This window comes from Lagenorhynchus albirostris, chromosome 2 (genome assembly GCF_949774975.1).
Source record: "Lagenorhynchus albirostris chromosome 2, mLagAlb1.1, whole genome shotgun sequence".
Classification (NCBI taxonomy): Eukaryota; Metazoa; Chordata; class Mammalia; order Artiodactyla; family Delphinidae; genus Lagenorhynchus; species Lagenorhynchus albirostris.
Window position 1 is genome coordinate 38,039,041 of NC_083096.1, and position 24,493 is coordinate 38,063,533.

The 24,493-nt window shown below is 41.4% G+C and overlaps 1 protein-coding gene across 3 annotated transcripts in view; it reads left to right on the plus strand.

Annotated features, from left to right (window-relative positions):
* HSD11B1 (hydroxysteroid 11-beta dehydrogenase 1) overlaps positions 1–24,493 on the plus strand; it is a 44,881-nt gene that overhangs the window by 15,947 nt on the left and 4,441 nt on the right. For all 3 annotated transcript variants that reach the window (XM_060142116.1, XM_060142115.1, XM_060142117.1), the window contains 3 exons: positions 127–257; positions 1,008–1,119; positions 1,251–1,442. In XM_060142116.1, coding sequence (XP_059998099.1) covers positions 127–257; positions 1,008–1,119; positions 1,251–1,442 — 435 coding nt within the window. The remainder of the gene's footprint in view (positions 1–126; positions 258–1,007; positions 1,120–1,250; positions 1,443–24,493) is intronic.

The window sequence follows — 24,493 nt, forward strand, 5'->3', positions numbered from 1 at the left end:
GCAAGTTGAGATGAGTTGATCTGGGCTCATAACCTTTAGACACTGAGATAAGGCTGTCCACCTCTAAAGTGGGAGGAGGTATGTTGCTGACAGCTATGGTCCTTATTTTCTTTTGGGGTTTCCCAGAGATGCTTCGAGGAAAAAGAGTGATTGTCACAGGGGCCAGCAAGGGGATTGGAAGAGAGATGGCCTATCATCTGGCGAGAATGGGAGCCCATGTGGTAGTGACAGCGAGGTCAGAAGAAGCTCTAAAGAAGGTGAGGGTCCTGTGCCCACAGCCATAGGTACCCTCACGTGCCCAGATGTATTCCTATGTATGCTCACATATACATGCCAACACACAGAACTGGCATACTCAGACATAGGTGCATACTCACACACACACACAGAGGGTTCAAACACCCCAACGAATATGGAAGTATGCATTGAAGTATTCATTCTCATGCATACATATCTAGACACAAAGTTCTTGGGCTCTATCTCTATCTATGAGATAGGCATGCCTATTCACACACATTGACCCATGGAGTCACAGACATACATCTATGTGCTCAGATACCAACATTCCAGGACCTACTCAGGAATTCATACTCTGGTACCCATGCAGACACATGCTCTCTTATATACTCAGACTCAGAAACCCAAGGATACACAAATATTCACAAACTTAGGGCTACCCACACAGGAACTAGCATCCCTACCAATAACGTGTTCAGAAACATCTGTTTACAGAAACTCATGAGCACAGACTTAAACTCCAGCACAGTGATTTATCCATTTATACCCTATCTTATTCCAGACAGTATTTCAAACAGGGGACTAATATTGTGTCAGTTGCATTTAGCAACACACACACACACACACACACACACACACATACACACACACACACACCCCTACCAAAACAGGGCTGTGAGCAACCTCTCATTTAAACCCCCATTATGTCAGAGACTGCCCCCCAAAAGTCTGCAGCCGAGATTGACGCCATGGCCGCTGTGCCTCTGCAGGTGGTATCCCACTGCCTGGAGCTCGGTGCATCCTCCGCGCACTATGTTGCTGGCACCATGGAGAACATGACCTTCGCAGAGCAATTTGTTGCCAAAGCTGGAAAACTCATGGGTGAGACAGCTTCTCCTCTCTCCTCTTCTGGACTTTGCCCTAGGGATTCACCAGGGAGCTTTTGAGACGGGGAGGAGGGGGAGAAGGTATCAACCTCAGATGGTTTCTCTCAACACAGCCGTCTCTTACAGGGGGACTAGACATGCTCATTCTCAACCACATCACCAACACCAACAATCCTATGACTGTATTTATCGATGACATTGACCACGTGCGCAAAAGCATGGAGGTCAACTTCCTGAGTTATGTGGTCCTGAGCGGGGCCGCCATGCCCATGCTGAAGCAGAGCAACGGGAGCATTGTGGTTGTCTCCTCGATAGCCGGTGAGTGGGGCAGGGGCCAGTGTGGAAGGCAGGAGTGGCAGAAGTGCCGGGGATGGTGTTGGGAGCTCTGCAGTGAACATGCGTGTTATCAGTTTCCATCCCGAGAAGTAACACAATAGAAACTGGAAGCTGAAATGCTCACAGTGATATTAAACAGCTTGCCCAAATGCGTGGACAGGCAGATGTACGAATAAGAGCCTTGGGTATGGAAACTCACCGAGATGCGTGCACGCTGAGTAAAAGACACAGTGTTAGGAACAAGTGAGACCATGAAAATGAGGGCTTGTTCAGGGTGGGTAGACTACAAGATTCCTGTAAGTAACAGAGGAAGAGCAGCAGTTCGGAGTGCTTCCCTGAACTCGCCTGGTGGTTTGTGATCAACAAATGGGAGTCCAAAGGGTCATCGAGAGGCTGCTGGAGGGACAGCCTGTCCTGAGTTTCAGGCAGAGACCTGGTCATCATAGATAAACAAGATTTTGCTTCTTCCATGACCAAGAGCTCTAGGTTGGTAAAGTTAGTTGATACAAAGGTAGAACTGAGAGGTGAAATGTTTTAACAACATACAGTTGTCTGATAAGTGGGTTGAGCCCACTTATCAAAATGAAATGAAATGAACAACAAAAACAAATGCACCGTATTATAACAGACCTGCCTGTATTGGGGTGTTCTCCAAAATCTGAACTTGCTACATCAATATCCATTTTAATCCACCAAGAGGGTAGGGAGAGAGTGTGTACAGAGAAATATAAAGAGAACTCTGCGTAATCAAGAGGAGTGCCCTATGCTTCGGAGGGTGACAGCATTCGAAGTTATCACCAGTGAAAAGCCAGAGAGTTTCCAGCTTGGGGGATTCCTAGGCCCATTTCATTATGGGTCCAGTAGAGAAGTTCCACACGTATTTGTCGATCAGTCCGTTAGAAGGATGTGCATGGAAGATGCAAACACCAGGATCAAAATTAGCCATCTACATGTGATTCCTAGCAATGTAAAAACATATAACCTAGACTTTGTAATTTCTTAAGTACTTCACAAACATTAGTTATTACTGTGACTCAGAACACCATCTATGTTGTAAAGAGTTCTACTTCCAGGACGGAAAAGGCCTGCATAGTGATCAGTGATCAGATAAAAGGGCAGTGTGTCTGTTCTACCCGCCAAACAGGGTGATTGATATGCAACTCTGTGCTTCCTGGACAACACAGACTCCCCTGCCCCTCCCCAGACACAGCCTCTCTCTGGGCTGAAAGGAAGGGAGAGCTCCTGGATGCATACTGAGTGAGAGGGTGCTGGGCACATCCCCAAACCATCCTAGGGCATTGGCCCAAACCCTCGCATCAGTCATGGTGTAGGTGGCTTTAATGATCTCAGTTGAATAAGTAATATATCCACTTTAGGCAACTTACAACACTACAGCCTAAATGTTCTCAGAAGGAACAGAGTTATTGTAGAAGTCCAAGGGTGTGATGAAATTCTGATAACCTCTGCTTCCACACATCTTCTCCACCTACCAAATGTCACCTCGTAATTTCTGTGGACTCTGGGAGGTAGAAATCTAGCTGGACTACTAACCTTCATGTCTATTGTTTGTATAGCCAAAAGTTCAGCCTGTTTGCTTTGAAGCATGTCTGTGAATTGGCAAAGTACAAACACTTTGCTTTCTCGCCCTAACTGAAGAATTTCTCTGCTCTAGGCTATATTCTTTCTTAAAATTGAAGCATAGTTGATTTACATAAGCTATGTTCTTTCAGACAGTCAGCAAATATGTTCCTTAATCCTCCCTCCGTAAAATCTGAATTCCACAAACATGGAACGCTAAACCGCAGATTGGTCCTAAGGTCAGCCAAAGAGTGTTGGGTTGGCTTTTTAATAATTCTTTCCAGGGACTGCCTTAAGTGGTTTATTGAATTGCAGTAATCAGCAATTGTTTGTATCCCCAGTGCATTTCTAGGTATTGTGTTACATGGAAATCCCATACTTTTAATACGCTCTTTAAAGCCTCAGCTATTTCTTTAGCATCATCAAAGACAGTATGGCTGCCTCTGGGAATTTCCTTACAGTCCACATCCATCCACCACTCAACACTGTTTCTGGCAGCTACTGCTCAACTTTCTATGTATATGTTGCATCGATTAGTCTCCCCTCCTTCCTCCACATGCTAGTTTGGATATATTTTGAGCTACTATCACAAAAACCTAAATTTACAATGGCTTGAACAAATAGAAATTAATTTTTCTCTCATGAAACAGCCTGGGGTAAGCAGTTTAGAGCTGCAATGGGAGTTCTGCCCCCATGGAATCGTCTAGGAACCTTCTATCACAAAACCACCATCCCTGGGTGTTATCCTCACCTGTATGTCCAAGGTGGCTCATTATCATGTCAGAATTCTAGCTAGAGAAAATGGAGAAAGAAGAATACAACTTGAATGTCATATACTTCTGCTACAGCTGATTGCAGTTGTGGACTTTATTCAAGGTGAACTTGTGTCCAGCTGAAAATCAGGGGTTCTATTTCTATAAAAGACACTGATGTTGACAATTAACAGTCTCCCCTATATCACCCATGCATATAAGACCAGAGGCAGTATTCCCTCTAGGCCCCCCCACATGTGTACCTCACACCATACACACACACCCCAGACCCAATCTCTCTCACATTCAGGTCCATCACGAAAGCAAAACCTCTTCCACTGATGCAGGAGACAGTGGGGCAGGAGAAAGAATGGGAAGAAAATACCTAGATGGTATTTGTGAAACAAACTGAGACAGAGAGATTAACACTCCAATTTGCCTGAGAAAAATCACTGGATTGGGCACAGAACATTTGACAACATCTGGAAAAAGTTTATTTGCCCTGAGTCAAAGAGGTTGTCTTAGGTTCAATTTTAGAAAAGGAAAAGTCATTCCATCTTTGAATTCCCTGGTTCTGTGAACCCCATAACTATGGTAGTTACACACATGACAGCTGGACCCAGCATCTAATACTGCTTCTCTGCCCCTTCTTTACTCCCCCTCAGGGGGATCATGGACAAACCTGTCACCCCCACCAACAGCCCCACCTTTTTTCCTCTAAGGATCCATTTAACCTCACCTTCTATGAAGACTTTTTCAGTCCTCACCAGCTTCCTTTAAACGTTTCCTCTTACCTGCTACATTTTCCTAAGTTACTTTTAGAAACCCTACTTCCTCTCTATTTCTCTTTTCTGGCTTCACTGGTGATACAAATACTAGCAACAGCAATTATAGTACAAATGCCAACCACACTGGGCCGGCACAAGTGTAAGGATGGTGATTCGTCTGTATCAAGAAAAATCCAAGGCCTATTTTGAAGTGAAACTAGACATAATAAAACACTGGGTTTCTTTAAATATTCAAAGTGAAAAACACATCAAAAGGAGTAAAAGAGCCTTGCCAATAACTTCTGAATGCTCAGATCTCTCTTTGGAAGCTCCATTAAATGTCTCCAGTTACCTATTCATTTTTCTCCAAGTAAATCTTCTTTTAAAAAGATCAACTTTATATATATATATATATATATATATATATATATATATATATACACATAAAGTTTAAGTTTAAGTCTTATTCAAATGTATTCCTTTCCTGGTTTACTCATTCCCAGCATTGTTTCATACTATTTTTTAGACAAATGTGTAGTATTTCAGGCTCATTATAAGCTGACTAGCCAGAGGCAAATACCTTGTAAGACAATGCTTTTGTGGGAAAACTCAAACCAAGGCATGAAGTCACTTGTTGGACCTTAAACTTTGTCGGTTGAGGGTTGGCTGTGCAGTCCAAACCTATTTCAAGAATTCTACATTACAAAGAGGAAAAAAGAAACAGATTTCTCAACTACACAGACCAACTAACAGGATTTGGAATATGCAAAATGCTGCTCTGCATAAAGACAAGAATGTACAGGTGTTAATCTCATCCCCCACCTTCACCTCTGGCACACATTTTTTCCTAAAAGATAGATCAATGCTTAGTGTATGGATATAACTTGAGTGGGGGGGAGAGGGTGGCAACCAAGGTCTAGGATGCAAAGGAGACTAAGAAATATAGTAGAATGGGGTAGTTTATCCCTCACCCAATTGTCCTAATTTTTCTAAGAAAGATGAATCTTTACCCTTAAACCTGATTACCTCAGAAATAATTTTCAGGGACCGCAATTTCCAAGGTAAATGGGAGTGTATGCATGTGGATACAGGTATTTACGTGATGGGGGAGTGCTGCAGATTTGGACTGTGTGGAGGGGCGTGGGGAGAAACACAGGGAGGTGAGGCCGGTGTGCGTATAGATTTGGATTGAGATTACTATGTTTTGGTACATTCATTAATGGATGTTATTATATGTATTGCTGTATAAAAACACTCATTGCTATGGGAAAATATTTGTAATAGAAAAATCATGCTACAAAACAGTGTGCATACTTTTATAAACAAAATATTTATGTATATAGAAAAACTGGAAGGCAACTGGAGTTAAATGTATATTGGGTGATGGAATTATACAAATTTTCGTTTCTTAAAAATATTTCCCAAGTTGTCTGTACTAAGTATGCAATCAGAAACAAATCTAATAAAAAATGTTAAAGCATAAAAAAAAAAAAGGAGTTCAGAGTAAGAATCAACAGCCTGGACATAAAAATTTCAGGAGTCGTTGTTACCTAAATTCAAGAGACTGGGCTCAGGCAGAATCTGGAGGATTGAAACAACTTGATGCACTCGACATTGGAGTTCAGTGTTGTATCTGTCCCCCCAGGAGGGGTGACTGGAGATTTTAAAGGGGAAGAGAAGACTCCCTGCTGATGACAGTGACAATTTAGTGCAGGCTGAGAACACTGTAATGCTATCCATGTGACCATTACTCTATTTACTCCCTTGAAAGGCGTGGGTGGGAAGAGCTTAAGTGGTCATGGCTCCTTAACCCTGCTGGACCATTATTTTTGTTCAAGTACTGTTCTTGACAAAAATAGCAGGGTTCTACCATCATCCATGCCTTTACGTTCATTCACCAAGGAGTTTCAAAAGGCTTACAACAAATACACTCTATTTGGAAACACCCAAATAAAAAACTAGGTCTTAAGAAAAGAAGAATATAAAAACACCAAAATTAAACTCAACATAGAAGCTGTGCTTAAGTTTCTAATTTGGCTCTTGAGTTTCTTAACAAAAAGGGAAAAAAAAGAAAAAAAATAGTATCAGTATATACACAAGATTATATTCAAAAGAAGGAAGCACTGCAGGAAGCCAATAATTTCTGAAATAAACCTCTCATAAAAGATTATAAATTGAAGGCACAAAATAATGGAACTAGCAAGGCCCCTAACAACTGTTTTTAAATGTTTCTGTGATTATAAAAGCTACACATACACACACATTATGAAAATTGGAAAAATGAAGAGAAGCACAAAGCTGAAAATAAAGATCATCCGTATTCATGACAATATTTTGGAGAATTTCCTTCCAGGTACATATAGGTACAGAACAATTATTTTCCTACTGCCAAATATTTAGGTTATGTTACTGAACCAAACTCAGGTCTGCTCACCTGTCTCACAGCAAAGCCAATCTACTGACACCAGGTTGTGGTGAAGGAATGTACAGCATTTACTGCAGGTCACCCATGCGAGGAGAACAGGCAGTGCGTGCTCAAAAGACTCAAACGCTTTGTTGGCTTTTTTTTTGGCCAGCATGCGGCATCTTAGTTTCCCGACCAGGGATCGAACGTGTTCTTCACTGGCTTTTAGACAAGGGTTTTTAAAGACAGTGTTGGGGAGAGGGTCATAGGATCAGCTTGAGGACCTTCTTCTGATTGGTTGATTGTGAGGTAACAGGGTGATGTTTCTGAGATCTCAATCATCAGCCTTCTGGTTCCAACAGTCTGGGGTCCACAAGCTTGTGGTCAGCATGTAGTCATCATCCTCCACCAGAGTGAGGGGCTTAATTCCTGCAGAACAACTCAAAGATATGCATCAGATTGTTACTTATATCCCTTCAGGAGGAAATAGGAGTCCTACGACTCTTGTCCTAATCATTAATGGCTTGAGTCTGCACTTTGGAACTTGGGGAAGGCCTAGGAGGTGAAAACCTTTTTTCTACAAACAAGAAATGGGGAGCACGGAAGGCCCCAGGAATGCCCCTCAGGGTCATGCTTGGTTTCAATCCCCCCTTTTCTTTGATGCTTCTCAATCTTGAGGGGAACAAGGGTGGGACAAGAAAGGGAATAAAGTTTTGGATAGAAAGATTGTTAACTCAGCAAGGGAAATCAGTTTAAGGGGGACTTGGTTTCAGTTACTCTCAATGTATTTTAAAAATTCTAAACAAGTATCTTGCACATAAATCTGTGGCCTGGTTGATGATTATTTCCTTGATAAATTCTTAGTACTAGATTTATTGGGTGAAATGATGGAACCAATTCTAAGGTTGTTGGTACATATTTCCGAATCGCTTTACATAAAATGAAAAATAAAGGACCTGACTTTTTAAATATATAAAAATAAAATCCAGTTTAAATGAACATGAACATCATGTCCCATTCCTACCCTGAGTATACATGTGAGTGTTCATCTCACACCTGCTTTGCAGAGGTAACAAAGTTTTCAGCCATTGACAATTTTGTAAGTAAAGGAGAAAGGTGTTTAGTGGTTATAATTTGAATTTCTTTGTTAACTTATGAAATGGAATGTGAGGTCCCTGTCCCCTTGAGAGCAATAGTGATCTCGGGTGGCCTCGTCCTGCAGCAGCTTGAAGCAGGGTTTCGGTTCCCGGCCAGTGATTGAGGTTGGGTCTCAGCGGTGAGAGCACTGATTCCTAGCCACTAGACCTGTGATCAGTGACAAGGCCCTAGCCCTACAGCTTTGCAGAAAAAGAATTCCCACAAAGACAGAAAGTAGTGAAACAAGTAAAGTATTTATTAAGAGGAAAAAAGAGTACGTGTGGATAGACACACGGGCAGGCTCAGAGAGAGAGTCACGCCCTCGTGTCAGTTTGAATCACTTTTACGGTGCATTCCTTCCAGATTTCCTTTGGCCAATCATTCTGATTTGCCTGGTTCAAAGTCCATATTTGGTATAGCTCAGGATTTCCCATGTGTGCACGCACATCTCTTAGCCAAGATGGATTCTACCGAAGAGGCCTATGGGTAGTGAGCATTAGTTGGCATCACTCCCTTTTTGACCTCCAAGGAGCCTTTCTGCACATATGTAGTCAGGGAGGTCTTCTGACTTCGAGAATGAGGAATATGTGGTCTCATCTTCTCTCTGGGCAGGTGCCAGCCTCCTCTCTCAATTGCCCTGTTATTCCCGTCTCGGAGTATTTGTCCACAAGGAACAAACTCAAACCGTTTGCCCTGGGGGCCCAACTGTCTCTTGTCTTAGTAGTATTCTATTTTTGGTTATACTTATTTCCTTATTTCCTACAACAGCACCCGGCACGTGGTGGATATTTCATAAAAGTCAGGTAATTAATGAATGAATGAATTTTCATGTGTTTATAGGTTATTTATATTTTCTATTCTGTGAGTTGTTTTTCTATGTCCTTGCCCATTGAGATGTTAGCAAAACTTTTCTAACAATATGTATAGCAAATCAATGTCATATGCAGCTTCTTGTTGCAAACTTTGACAAAGGTATATTGTTGAGACACAGCTAAATTTAAAGTTAATAAAGTGAAAAGTGAATTTGACATGGTGTGACTATATAGCTTTAGATGGTTGAGCTTGACCCAAGGAGGATTCCTCTCGAAATAAGCATTGATTTCAATGAGGAGAAATCCACTTAAGCTACTTCAAAATGAGGACAGGGGATTTCCCCGGCGGTCCAGTGGTTAAGACTCCGCGCTTCCACTGCAGGGGGTGTGGGTTCGATCCCTGGCTGGGGAACTAAGATCCCACATGCTGCACAGCACAGCCAAAAAATAAAAAATAATAATAATAAACATTAAAAAATAAAACCATCTAAAATTTTTAAAAATCTTTAAAAAAAATGAGGACAGGCTGGGGAGAGAGAACATCACTTTACACCTGAGAAATGTATTCTACAGATAAACTTGCACAAATGTTCCCCAAATACGTTCATTCATTTATTCAAAAGATATGAATGGAGGGTCCACTCTGAGCCAGGCACAGTTCCAGATGCCAGCCCTGTGACAAGGCAAGCCCCTGTCACCTTGGAGCCCACATTCCAGTGCAAACCGATTGCCACTGAATTGTTCATGGTCATAAAAAAACTAAAAACAACCTACATATCCACCACTAGGGACAGATTTCTAAATGGTGGTGAAATACTACATAAATTTTTATGCATACTGACTATAAAAATCATAAATTCAAGGAAAAATAATTTAGAGAACAGTATATATAGTATGAGCTCAACTGTGTCTAAAGAAAGGGCCTTTTACCTTTCATTTTATACACTTTGGAACTGCTTATTGTACAACAAGCTTGGTATGAATTTTGTTAGAATAACTTTGTTAAAGAAAACTAAGGGGGCTTCCCTGGTGGCGCAGTGGTTGAGAGTCCGCCTGCCGATGCAGGGGACACGGGTTTGTGCCCCGGTCCGGGAAGATCCCACATGCCGCGGAGCGGCTGGGCCCGTGATCCATGGCCGCTGAGCCTGCGCGTCCGGAAAAAAAAAAAAAGAAAAGTAAGGGATGAGGTTCTGTATGGTAACCAAAAGCAAAATATTTCACCTCTCAGGATGACTGACTTCAGGACAACAGAGATTGTACTCCATCTCACAAGTAAACAAATAAATTGAAATGACTGAAAGTATTAAAACACCAAATTCAAACTATTAAATACCATGGAGCGGGTGGAGGTATTGTTTTTTCTTGTTTGGTTTGGTCTTTTGTTTGCCTACAACATTGTAAATTGTTGCAAACTTTGTTAACTCCACAAAGTAGGTGTGAGATGATGGGAAAGGGTATAGTTCTTTTATTCATTTTAACTGATTTCACTATTGATTTTTAAAAGTCTAGTCCTTCATTTTTCATCTTACCTAAAGCAATCTAGCAATATGCATTCTATATGTAGAATATGAATATTCTATATTCAATATGTAGCCTCAAGTGTTCCCATCATTTTGTTACTGAACTCAGGTTCGGATGCTCGCCACTCAAAAGCCAATAATTCAAGAGGCAAGTGTCAGTAGAAAGGAAAGTCACTTTAATCAGAAAAGCCAGCAATCTAGGGAGAAGGTGGACTCATGTCCGGAGACCAACTCCAAAGAATCTGCTCAGCCATGACAGTTTTTAAAGGGAAAAAGTGGGGGAAGAATCCCAGTGAATCATCGAGGCAGGAAGTTGGGTTCTGCATCATTCTCCATTGCGTTCGTGCAGGCTGGCTGACTCTTCAGATGTTATCTTGCCCTTGTGTTCTACCTGCAGGGTTGCTAAGAGGGTTATTGGAGGTAGAGAGCTAGTCACTCTTTAACCACTTAATTCTCCATTCTTAATTCTTTTCATCTAGGAAAAGAATCAACAGCTTAGGCAAGGCATGGTGTGCATTCAGGAACACATAAGTCAGAAGTTAGTTTAAATTGTCTAGTGATCTCATTCTTATAATTAGGTTCTTTCAAGGTTAGACGGGAACAGAAATGGGCAAACAGGAAAGAGGCAAAAGAGCTGCTTTCAGTTCCCCACTGTCCAGCATCATTCCATTTCTATGGGATTAGGAGCAAAGGTCCATCTTCCGTAACTTCTTCATGCTCGCATAGGGTGCCGTATTTTCAGAGTTGAAGATATCAACATGGGTCTGTAGCATCTCTTTGCTGACAAGTTTAATTGCCCACTTACATATACAGGCAGAGCAAGCTATAATTATTTTGATGACCACAAAGATATAGATCATTATGAGCAATAATGTTAATCCCATTCTCTTGAGGCCAGTTCTTGGAATTGCATTAGTCATATATTTAGTACTGATCAAGATGGAGCAGCTTATGTCATGTCCTCTGGCGGCAGTTATAGTATCTGCAAAACAGCTCAGGAGTGTGCATGAGACACTGAGTCTGTGACTCTATTGTCCTAATCTTTGACTTCTCGAGCCCGCTCTTTTGTGACTGTAGGAGGCCTGGGAGACTTCAGGTTTCCTACAAACAAGAGGCAGGGGACATAGAGGGGCTCTTGTACTTGGGTAGTGTGGAGTCTGCAGGGTTCTGCTCGGTTCCAACTTCACCCAGCAAATATAATGTTAAGAATCTGTCAAGGAATAATCATCAATCCAGTCATAGATGTATGCACAAAAACATTTGTTGTAGGATTTTTTTCAATGTGTCTATGCACCTACAAGCAAAGCTACCAATGCTGAAAATAGGCAATGGACATGTGCCTGAAGTCAGATTCCGATTAACGTATGGCAGAGTTGAGTTGATTACATGGGTTTTAAATTATTTAACATTTTTCCATGAAGTTGTCTGGTTCAGGAACTTCCATGTAATAAGTGTATATAATAAATCCTTTACTTATAGCATTAGAAAATTAGTCTTTCCCTGTACTCACTAAATAATTAAATGTGAACAATATTTAAAGAATATTATTTGAAGGGCTGCCAAATTACTGGCCCACACTGGGCACACATCTGTCTCAGTCCATCCCTAGGGACACAACTGGCCTTGGGGGAACTGCAGCTGGGATATCCCAGAGGTAGCATGGTCAGGTCATACCAGCTTCCCTCAGCACATCTGCTCCTCTTCCTTCTCTCCCTATTAAGCTCTGCTTCATTTGAGACAGAGTTCAATCTGGCTGTTACAGTCCTTTCTCAGCATGACAGTTCTCAGTGCACTCTTGACTTCAACCCCATTGCCAACATTCTTGGTCTCTCGATTTTCCAACTCTAAACTTCCCCCCAAAGAAGGGGTGTCTAACTGGCTCAGCTGAATTTTATAAGTCAACCCCCCAAATTATTTATGAAGACCAGCCTAGAGAGGTACAGTCATCGACTCAGGTCTAATCAGCAAAGCCATGCTGAGGGAAGGCAGAGTTAGGCTAGAAGCAAGGTAGGCAATGGTAGACATGTCTGAGTTTCTTGCATAGCCTTTGGATAATCTGGCACAGGGTGTCAGAACTAAGAAAGGCAAAGAGGGTATGTGCAAGGGGGCTGCAATGGAGCAGGCCAATGTGGAGTGAAGAGGGCATCTGTGTAGCCTGGCATGGGGGTGTCAGAGCCCAGGTACACTGGAGAGGGCATCCACGTAGAGGGCACAGAAGCCACTGAAGAATACACACATACAGGATCACTAATCAAATAAGTAGTATCTATTGAGGATAACAGAAGCTGGGCTCTCACTTTTGGAGTTATAAATATGAAAATAAGAAAATTAGAATGAATCCGGTGATGTTGAATTGGAATTGGAGGTGTTGGTATGAATCAATAGTTTTTAATATACATGGATAGATATGGAAATATAGATATATGTGTCTATATATGAGTGCATATATTCCCTAGCTCTGTCATCTGAGAGGCCCTGGGAGCACACTTAGCACCCAGATCTTAGTTTCTAAATATCATTCTCCACTAAAAGAAACCAAGACTTTCTGGAGAAAAGGTTGATTCCAGGACAATGGCCAGAAAGATGAACCCGAAAATCTCATTGTGTCTGTAAGTAAAGAACTGCTCAAAGAAAAATAGGGACACGTTACTAGAACACAGAAACTTCCCATGGGCTCCCACTAGCCAAATCTGGGACCACTTGGACATTCAAATAAATAGTAAAGATAACAGATTATAGGGCTTCCCTGGTGGCGCAGTGGTTGAGAGTCCGCCTGCCGATGCAGGGGACGCGGGTTCGTGCCCCGGTCCGGGAAGATCCCGCATGCCGCGGAGCAGCTGGGCCCGTGAGCCATGGCCGCTGAGCCTGCGCGTCCGGAGCCTGTGCTCCACAACGGGAGAGGCCACAACAGTGAGAGGCCCACGTGCCACAAAAAAAAAAAAATAAAAAAATAACAGATTATAAACCTTTACATACAATAAGAATTCAAAATGATATAAATAAATACATGAATAAATAAATGGGGAGAGAAGAAGGTTTTCCCATACAATAAAAAGCCAAGTGATAAATATAGATGGAATAATGAAATTAGTAAAATCACCATTTGGCAACTATCATAGTAATAATTTATCCAGGAAGCATAAATCGATGCTAAACCTAGTGGGTAAAAGTTTAATAAGAAACATAGTATTTACATAGTCTCAAAGTACCACCCTACCCAACAACAAAAAAACAACCTGATTGAAAAATGGGCAAAGGACTTGAATAGGCACTTCTCCAGAGAAGACATACAAATGGACAACAGGTATATGAAAAATGCTCAACATCACTAATTATCAGAGAAATGCAAATTGAAACCACAAGAAGATGTCACCTCACAACTGTTAGGATGGTCTATATCAAAAACAAACAAAAAATAACAACTGTTGACAAGGATGTGAAGAAATTGGAACTCTTGTGCACTGTTGGTGGGAATGTAGAATGTTGCAGCTGCTGTGGAAAATAGATGGAGGTTCCTCCAAAAATTAAAAATAGAATTGCCATATGATCCAGAAATTCCACTCCTGGGTATATACTCAAAAGAATTGAAAGCAGAGTCTTTTCTTCTTTTTTCCTTCTTTTTTTAAGTTGAAGTATAGTTGCTTTACAATGTTATATTACAACACAGTGAATCAATATGTTTGGAAAGCAGAGTCTTGAAGAGATATTTGTACCCTCACATTCATGGCAGCATTATTCACAATAGCTAAAACATGGAAGCAACCCAATTGTCCATCAACAGATAATAGATAAGCAACTTGAATTGTGGTACATATATACAATTCAGTCTTAAAAAGAAAGGAAATTTTGATATATGCTACAACATGGATAAACCCTGAGAACATTACTCTAAGTGAAGTAACTCAGTCACAAAAAGACAAATACTGCATGATTAAACTTATGAGTACTGAAAGTAGTCAAGGCCATAGAGAGAAAGTAAAATGGTGGTTGCCAGAGACTCAGAGGATGGGGGAATGGGGAGTTATTGTTTAATAGGTACAGAGTTTCCATTTTCCAAGACGAAAAGAGCTCTGGAGATAAAAAGTGGTGATAGTTGCACAACAATGTGAATGTACTTAATGCCACTGAACTATAGAATTAAAAATGGTTAAAATATTTTTTAAAAAACAAAAACGTATCATCCTACAAAATACTTATTGATTACAGAAGAAAAAAAGAGTAATTTTACAGTGGAGAGACCTGACAGACACCACCTGAATCAAATGATCAAAGTTACTTAACATCGCCAGTAATGGAATAAATCGAAATCGTGTATAATTTTATGGGATACAGTGTGAAAAGAAGATAATTATTTGTATGATTCTGCCAAAAATATATGCCTGAATCAAATCATAGGAAACAGAGAAATCCAAACTGAGGGACATTCATCTGCAGTGAGCTGGTAAATGTTTACCAACTAGCTCTTTAGAAGGGGAACATTAAGAACTCTGCTTGGTAGCATTTCCATGGTGTAAATAATCTCTTGATAGCCATATCAAGATCAACCTGCTTGCAAAACTCATGAAAATTGCACAACCAGCTCTCATGATCCAGGATAAACCAACTCCAGTACAAAATGACTGGCATACTCTTCGACAGTGTCAAACTCATGAAAGTCAAGGAAAGACTAGAGAATGTTCCAGCTTGAAGGAAGCTAAAGAGTCATGACAACTATATGCAACATGTGATCCTTGATTGAATTCTTTGCTAAAAAGAATATCATTGGGACATGTGACAAACTTGAATGGGATCTTTGGACTAGATGAAATGGATACATCAATGTTGATGGAGTAGGTTGAATGGTGGCCTTCAGAAGATATGTCTACATCCAAACTCCCTTAACTTGTGTAGATGACCTTATTTGGAAAAAAAAAAAGGCCTTTTCAGGTGTGATTAAGTTAAGGATCTTGCAATATATCATCCAAGATTATCTGGGTGGACCCTAAAACCAATGACAAGTGTCCTTATAAGAGACAGAAGAGAAGACAAAGACAGAAGGAAACAAGGAGAGGTCCACGTGAAGATAGAGGCAGAGTTTGCAGCTGTAAGGAATGCTGACAGCCATTAGAAGCTGGAAGAGGCAAAGGAAGATTCTCCCTCCCCTAGAGCCTTTGGAAAGAGTGCAGCCTTGCCAACACCTTGATTTCAGACTTCTGGTCTTCAGAACCGTGAGAAAATACATTTCTGTTGTCTTAAGTCATCCAGCTTATTGTAATGTATTACAGCAGTTCTAAGAAACTAATAAACTACTTTCTTCATTTGGATGGTTAGGTAGGAGAATGTCCCTACGTGTAGGAAATGCATGCTACCATATCCAGGAGCGATGGGGTATCAGGTCAGGAACTACCTAAATTATAGCAATTACTCTCAAATAGTTCAGGAAGAGGGGTGGGTCATCTGTACTATTCTTGCAACTCCTCCATAGATCTGAAATTATTTCAAAAGAAAAAAAATCCCCACCTTAGGGCTCTATTGACTTGGAGGAAGTGAGGGTGGATTCTGTGGGGCTTTATTGTGGGTTCCTCAGAGATCCCCTGCAGGAGACCCCCTTGGCATGAACAGTGGTCCCTCTAGCTCACTCCTTTAAGTGTCCTCCTCAGCTCCAGGGCTTCAATAAATCCAGCCTTCTTGACCCAGTCCACCCACCATCCCTGAGTAGGTGACACCAAGCCAGTCCCCCTTCACCCTTCCCAGGTCTCTGGGAAGCCTGCTGTGTGTGGATATATTTGATCCCACAATGCACTCAGATCCACTCTCAAGCTAGAGCAGTTCCAGCCCTGCCTCTTGCCTTTAGACTTCCAGGTATGTGTCAAATACCAATCCCCAAGTAACCAGGATACTTGTAAAGGTCTCCAAAAAATCCTCTTGAAGTCCCTCTCATGCTGATTAAGATGAAGGCAATGCAAATGCCTCCCCTGACCCTTGGTGGATGAACCTGACCCTTAATGGATGAACTGACCTCTGGTGGATGAACACATAGGACACTGACAACTCTCCTCTCTCCAAGGACAACTATTTAGGTTGCATGTGGGAGATGTGGTGATGCTGGTGGAACTGGTTTGGGTCCACCTTTCAACTATGGGGGTTCTTAAAATCTATTCTTTTATTCTTGCCTTGGGAGATGTGCTAAGGATCTAAGGAGGAGCTACATTTCCCAGGTCCTGTACCTGCACAGAAATGCTCTTGTCAAAGTTGCCTTGTGAAATTTTACAGGTTTTATCTCATCTCTGCAGGATTTTGTGCTGATTCTACACCATACACTCTCTTGTCTTCAGCCAAAATCCTTCCCTGGGTTTTCTCTAGCTGCTCTGACTGCCTGTCTCAGTTCTGTCTTGTTGGTTTCCTCAGGATTCTTTCCATTGTAAGCCCTTGTGTCTCTTTACACCCGACATACTCTCCCTGGACAATCCCATCCATTCCCATTATTTCAATTATTATTGGATAACGATGGGTTGTCTCAATACCTATGACGACACCTCAGGTTATCAAAGCTTGGAGTAAAGAGATGGATTTATCTTTAGCACCCAACTCAACCCAAACAACTAAAGAGTTTAGACCATGAGGGTCCTAGCTGAGAAAAAATATTCTAGGAAGAGCTAGAAAAAATGGGCAGGACCCAGGCTTTGAGGTATGATGAACCTCAAGCTGGGGCTTGCTCAACAGAGGATGTGGCACATTTTCCTGGGGTCACTCTGAAAGTCTAAGGGCATGCAGGAATGAAGCTTTTCAATCCTGTGCACTTTCTTCCGAGTTCTCAATTAAAGTAGTTTAAAATCTGCCTTTGAAATGGAAATCATTTCAAAATCTCAGCAAAGCAGTTGGGGATGGAGGGTGTGGAGTGGATGAACAAAAGCACCGAGGCCTGCTTTTGACCTCTTCTGCTCAGCTAACAAGCTCCAGCGCGCAGCTGATCTGCCAGCTCTTTGGCTCTTGCTGTTTCTACAGTGGCTAAGTCCCTGCGTTTCTGGGACAGAGCTAATTGCAGTCTGTCCCATTTATCACCAAGTCTGCACTCTTATTTGTCAGATTCCATGTCCCATATTTTGCTTCAGGAAATACGGTCACCATAGCTCTGGTTCTTTGTGGTCTAAAACTTCCCGGAAGATAAATCTCACTGCAGGCTCCATTCTCCCTACGTAAAGCAAAACTTAATCCTGACCAAAAGCACTCAGGCTTCTAATCCCTTCACTTTCATGACTGAGTCATGCATATTAGAACAGTTTATTTATTTGTTTGTTTTATTTATTCATTCATTCAGTTATTCATTTGATTTAATTAGGTTCATATTCTGGCATATTTTTTATGAGCAATGGTTGAACGGTGGATCTCGTAAGGTGCAATCAGAAAACAAACTTATTCTTTCCTTCAGACCTGTTCTATGGGTGAGTTCTTCTCTGAACCTGGCTGTGATTGAGGGCAGATGGCAACACTCTAGGATAATAAAAGATCCTCCAGCTGCTTCCAGTCTCAGGAAAGGTCTCACTTCAGTAATTAAAATGTCCATTCATTTGTAATTTAAGTAAAGCTTCTCCCCTCATCAAGCTTGAACCTGTTGTCATAGGAGACCTGGGATAGGAAAGAGACATGTGTTCAACTTTTCCTCCTGTTCCGCATCTCCCTACTCATCAGGCTCCCTCTAGCCTCTTCTATAAAAGGAAAGGGAGGATGCAGGGAAGAAAAGTTCAGGGTAGGAAAGATCTTCCCTGGCTGGTACCCAGCTATTACAGCATCAGTCTCCTCTGGACACAGTGCATGTTGAAAGCTCATGTTCTCTGGACTGGGAGGATGACCACACCTGACTCTTCCACTGGGTGCTTTCATGGGTTCTCTGGAGGTCCTTGCTGGGATATTGAGAGTTCTTCCTTTGAGCTGGGCAGCACTTGCTTACGTTATTTCCCTCAGACTCTGAGAATACAGTGGGAGTACAGGCGAATACACTTATCACATAGGGCTGTCCTTTTGGGCAGGACTGGAAATGACTCTAGGGGAGAAGGGATGAGCCCTGGGACAAGACCCGCAGGTTGGCAAGCAGAGTGTGGGCTGGATTTCAGGCCCCGCACAGGGAGAGTTCCCTTACGTACGACACAATTTGCACTAGCTCTGCAGTGGCCTTGCCCGTAACCAGCGCCTCTCAGGTTGGGTCAAACCCCAGCCCTTAGTGGCCCTCAAATTCCTGGGTACAAGTTCTCCACGAGGTGCCCTTGAAGCTCCTCTCACAAGGATTAGCCCCTTCTTCTTGGAAGCTCATTGAGACACTGTTCTTTTCCTCTCCCTAACGCCTGTCCTTTCCAACCTCTTCACCTTCAGCCCTTTTTATTCCCTTGGGATGGTTAAGGGTCTACGTGTGGCAAACTAGATTTTATGTTTAGGGTTTTGGGGGGTTTGTTTGTGTTGCCACATCCTACATAAGGTGCACAGGTAGTCTGGAACCTCCCTTCAGAATACGGTGGCTTTCGCCATTTACTATGTTCTCAGTCTTTGAACCTCAGCTGAAATTAGAGCAGGAAAAGTCGTATTTTAACATCCGGTTACATATTATTTATTCCATTTTGACCAGGGTCCCTTAACTCAAAGATCCTTTTTGAAAAATAAAAGTTGGTGTTTTTAGAGGGCTTTTGCCCTTTTCAGCTCTCTGAAACTTCGAAATGTATTTCACCTAGAGCAGAATGCAAAGGTTTCCTCACACAAGCTAATTAGTATTATGTGGGGAGATGATTAATAGTGCTGTGAAGAGAAAACAGACTTTAACGAAATGCACCAAGATTGTTTGGAATCGTGAGAACCTAGGAGGTTTTTTCCTCTTTCCTCTTTTTTCTATTTTTTGATGTGTTTCAGCTTTCCTTTAGCGAGCCTAGACTGGTTTACAATCCTTTATCTGCAATTTCCAAAAATCCAAAAAGCTGTGTGGGGTAAAAGAAAAAAAAAAAACACTCTGAAAACCAAGGATTTTTAAATTAATTCTATACGCAAGTAAATCCCCTACATATGAACATTCAAGTTGCAAACTTTCAAAGATGCGAACATGCATTCGAAAGTCCAGGCATGTAAGTTAGTTCACGTGTCTGGTGTACATTGTTACGTTCGTGCATCCTCTACAAGTGGTTGTGCTTTTGTGTACTTTACTGTACAGTACTGTTTATGTGCCACACGAGGAGCTTACTAATGAGGACCTGATGGTATTGAAGGTCCAGAAAAAGGACAAAGAGAGACAAGAGGAAGAAGTAACTGAAGAACCAAAGAGATTCACGACGCAGGAAATGGCAAGGGGATTTTCTTTATCTGAGGAGGCACTGTTAGTTTTTGAGGCACAGGACCCGAATGTAGAACGGTACATGAAGGTTGCAGCAGCCATTCAGAATGCAATCCAGTGCCACCGTGTCATCTATGACGAGAAAAAAAAAGAGCTACTACCCAGACATCACTGGATCGTTTTTTCAAGAAGGTAGATAGAACTGAATCCACCAAGGAGCCAGAACCTGTGCCATCAATGTCAGGCATGAGTGAAATGGCATCTCGCCCCCCGTCTCCTATTGCTGACGATCCTTCAGCTCTACCACCTCCCACCTCCTCTCCCTCCTCCAGTCAGTAACTCTTCTTGCCTGTTCACTCTATGCCAGCCCTTGTATGCCAGCTGTTGTATTGTACTACTGTACCTTTCAAGGTACTACACTATAAGATTAAAAATGTTTTCGTTGTTTTTCTGTGTTTGTTTGTTTTTTATGTATTATTTGTGTGAAAAGTATTATAAACCTATTACAGTACAGTACTATATAGCCGATTGTGTTAGTTGGGTACATAGGCTAATTTTGCTGGATTTACGAACAAAGTGGACTTAGGAACGCGCTCTCGGAACAGAACTCGTTTGTATGTAAGGGACTTACTGTAATTAATTTACCTTGAACTAAAGTGAGGCTACCTAAAGCCTTTATCTCTGTGTGAACTTTCAAATATCTTAGTGCAGAAATAATAATGTGTTTGCTTACAGGATGCCTCCCCAGGCCCTACTGGGAGTGTTATGGAATACACTGTGTAAGCCTCACACCATCTTCTAAATTCCAAAAATAATTCCATAACACATCAGGCCCTAAGGGCTTTGGATAAGTGCTTACAAGCCTTTACTTCTACAGAGGAGAAAATATAATAAACTTTGTTGTTATTTTTCTTGTTCCTTTGGCTTTTCATTGTAACTAACTCATTCCCACCCCTAGTCTTTGTACAAACCATTCCCCCACCAACCTGGCCCTTCCTGCACTTTCTTTCATCAAAGCAGAGCTCAGAACTTACCTCCTGCAGGTGAAGTTTCCTGGTTAGTCCAATATGTTTCTTCACCTGAATATCCACTTTAGATTTGGGACAGATGTTTTCCCTGATCATACTAGTATGAGCTTTAAAGAGATCCAACAACTCATAATTTACTGACGGCTCATCCACTTATCATTGTGAGACACTTCAGCCCCTTCCAAAGACCTTCCCCCTCCATTTCTCCTGTAAGTTCCTAGATCAAGTTCAATAAGCTTATGTCGCCATACCTTTCCTGCTCCCATATCCACCTTTAAAACTACCCTAGATATGGTTTATGACCCTCTTTCCTACTGAACCCTTCAGCACAGCCTCTACCCCAAAACACCAACTAGAAGACTCTGAGGAAGAGGTGGGCTCAAAACTGCATGTTCTTGACACATGGTGCTTACGGGAATTAAATATGAGAACTACTGGTTTAAAGGTTTGCAGATCAGTGGCAGGTCACAAAATTTAAGAAATGAAATATGGTTATAATGAATGTCAATGACAGCTGCAGCCTTCAGCTGAAAAACTGACAGTGCCCATAGGTAGGTAGGTTAAAGTGTACCTCATGCATAATTTTCATAATAAAGATGAAAAACTTTCAGTAGTCTGTTCAATCTTGACCCTTGTCTAATAGTTCAGTATTTTGTGTGTGTGTGTGTGTGTGTGTGTGTTAGTTTCAGGTGTACAGCAAAGTGATTCAATTATACATAATATACCTATTCTTTTTCGGATTCTTTTCCATTATAAGTTATTACAAAATAGCGAGTATTGTTCCCTGTATTATAGTAGGTCCTTGTTGGTTATCTATTTTATATATAGTAGTGTGTATATGTTAATCCCAAACTCCTAATTTATCCCTCCCCACATTTCCCCTTTGGTAACCATAAGTTTTCTATGTCTGTGTGTCTATTTCTGCTTTGTAAATTAGTTCATCTGAATTTTTTTTTTTAGATTCCACATATAGGCAATATCATATGATATTTATCTTTGTCTGACTTACTTCACTTAGTATGATAATCTCAAGGTCCATGCGTGTTGTTGCAGATCACATTATTTCATTCTTTTTATAGCTGAGTAACATTTCATTATATGTATATATATTTCATTTTATATACACACACACACACACGTACCACATCTTTATCCATTCATCTCTCGATGGACATTTAAGGTGATTCCATGTCTTGGCTATTGTAAATAGTGCTGCAATGAACATTGGCATGTGTGTATCTTTTCAAATTAGAGTTTTTTTCTGGATATATGCCCAGGAGTGGGATTGCAGGATCACATGGTAGCTCTATTTTTAGTTTTTATGGAACCTCCATACTGTTCTCCATAGTGGCTGTACCAATTTACATTTCCACCAATAGGGTAGGAGGGTTCCCTTTCCTCCACACCCTCTCCAGCATTTATTATTTGTAGACTTTTTAATGATGGCCATTCTGACCAGTGTGAGGTGGTGCCTCATTGTAGTTTTGATTTGCATTTCTCTAATGATTAGCAATGCTGAGCATTTTTTCATGTGCCTGTTGGCCATCTCTATGTCAATTCAGTATTTCTCTTCACCATTTAAAACGTTTTTTGAAACCATACAGCTATCTGATGAATTTTTCAAAAACTCTTCTGCCATGGCTCCTTCCGTACCCCTCTCCTTTCTTCCTCTTTCCCTTTCTCTCTTTTCTCACCTTCCTCTCAGGAACAACAACAATAAAAAAAAATCTGTCCCTTTTCTCCTGCAAAACAACTTAGAATCCTTTTTATTATTTTGATCGTTACCTAGGTCGTAATCAAGAATACAAAACGGGGGCTTCCCTGGTGGCGCAGTGGTTGAGAGAGGCCGATGCAGGGGACGCGGGTTCGTGCCCCGGATCCAGTCCGGGGGATCCCACGTGCCGCGAAGCGACTGGGCCTGCGAGCCATGGCCGTTGAGCCTGCGCGTCCGGAGCCTGTGCTCCGCAACGGGAGAGGCCACAGCACTGAGAGGCCCACATACCACAAAAAGAATATCTTTTACCTTGAGGTTATATATTCACACATATTTTATTATCTTATTTTCCACATATATTCTCTAATATAATTTGAATTTATTTATTAGAATGGCATTTTTCTTTTCTCCAAATAGCTAGCTATTTGTTCCAATGTGATTTTTGGAACAGCTCATGCTTTTCTCACCAATTTGAAATACTAATACTACTAATAATAGCATTTACTAAGTGTCAGTTTGTCCTAAGTCTGTTACATGGATTACTTCAGCTTAGTAATATTATTATCCACATATTACAGCTAAGAAATGGCATACTTGGGATTTCACACCCAGGTCATCTAACTCGAGAACTCATAGTTTTGACAATTGTGCTATTCTTATAAACAATTTGGATCTATTTTTGACTTAAACAACAGGAAAATTATTGACATAAGTGGAAGCAGATGCAGGGCAGGCAACTGACTTGGCTCAAGCTCAGGGTCCCCGTGACTCTCTTGGCTCTGCTCTCCTCCATGTGTGGCTTCATCCTCAGGCTGACAGTGAGACAAATGTAGCAATTTCAGCCCTCATATCCATACACGGAAATGTCCAGCAGAAGAGAAACAGGATTTCTACTTTAAGAAACTCTCCCACAAGGAGAAGCACTTTCCCAGACACTCCAACAAGATTCCGCTCAAGTCTCATTGGTCCAAACTGGGCCCCATGCCCATTCCAGTAACAATCATGGGCAAGGTGGATGGTATTAAATAAATCATACAAGCCGCCCCTAGAGTTAGAGATGGTATCAGCTTTCCTTTGGCACATGGGCTACATAAAAGTGAGGGAGACTCTCAACATGGATTAGGTGCAGCTCTCTGACACAGAAAACCTAAAGTAACAGTGGATGTAATAAGTTAAAAGGCAAATCAAGTCTGGAGGTAAGCAGTATAGGGCTAGGATGGCAGCTCCATGGTCACCCAGGTTCCTTCCTTTTCTCTAAATGCTCTGCCATTCTCAACATACGGCTTCTACTTCAAGGTCCATGATAGTTCTGGGGTCAACCTTCAGGAACCAAGAAGGAGGAAGGATTGAGAAGGGAGAGACTGATGTCTTCCTTTAAGGACATATCCCAGAAATCACGTGACACACTTTTGTGTACAACTTATTGGATGGTACTTAGTCATTTGGCACCATCTGGCTGAAAGAAGCTGAGAAGTGTGGACTTTATTCCAGATAACAGAGCCCAGCTACAAATCCGGGATTCTACTGCTAAGGAAGAGGGGCAGAAGATATTTGGAGAGAATACTGCAGTCTCTGCAACAGGTGGAGACATGAATTCAGTTGGGGTTCTGATACAGAGGAAGAAAAGGGAACTGATTTCTTGTTAAGCAACAACAGTGTATCTTGATGCCCTGCTTGGGTCTTTGGTCCAGCCTTAGACTAGTCAGTAACCCAGTGGTATCAGAAACTCTGATTGGCCATCCTGTGTTACACACCCATTCCTGGAACTTGACTGTAGAGTTATCTCAAGCCAAAACTCATGATTGAGGATTGAGGATGGAGTGTTTCCCTACAGAGATTTGTTTGTATTTTTTGAATTTTTAAGAGTTCTTTATATACTAAAGATTGACGATATTAAGCTTTTGTCTGACTAATATGTTGAAAATTATTTTCTAGTTTATCATTTACCCTTTATCTTTATAGTGAAATTATTATAGTTACCGTTTTGGCATATAGAAATTTTACATTTTGTTTAATAAAATATTCTTTGCCT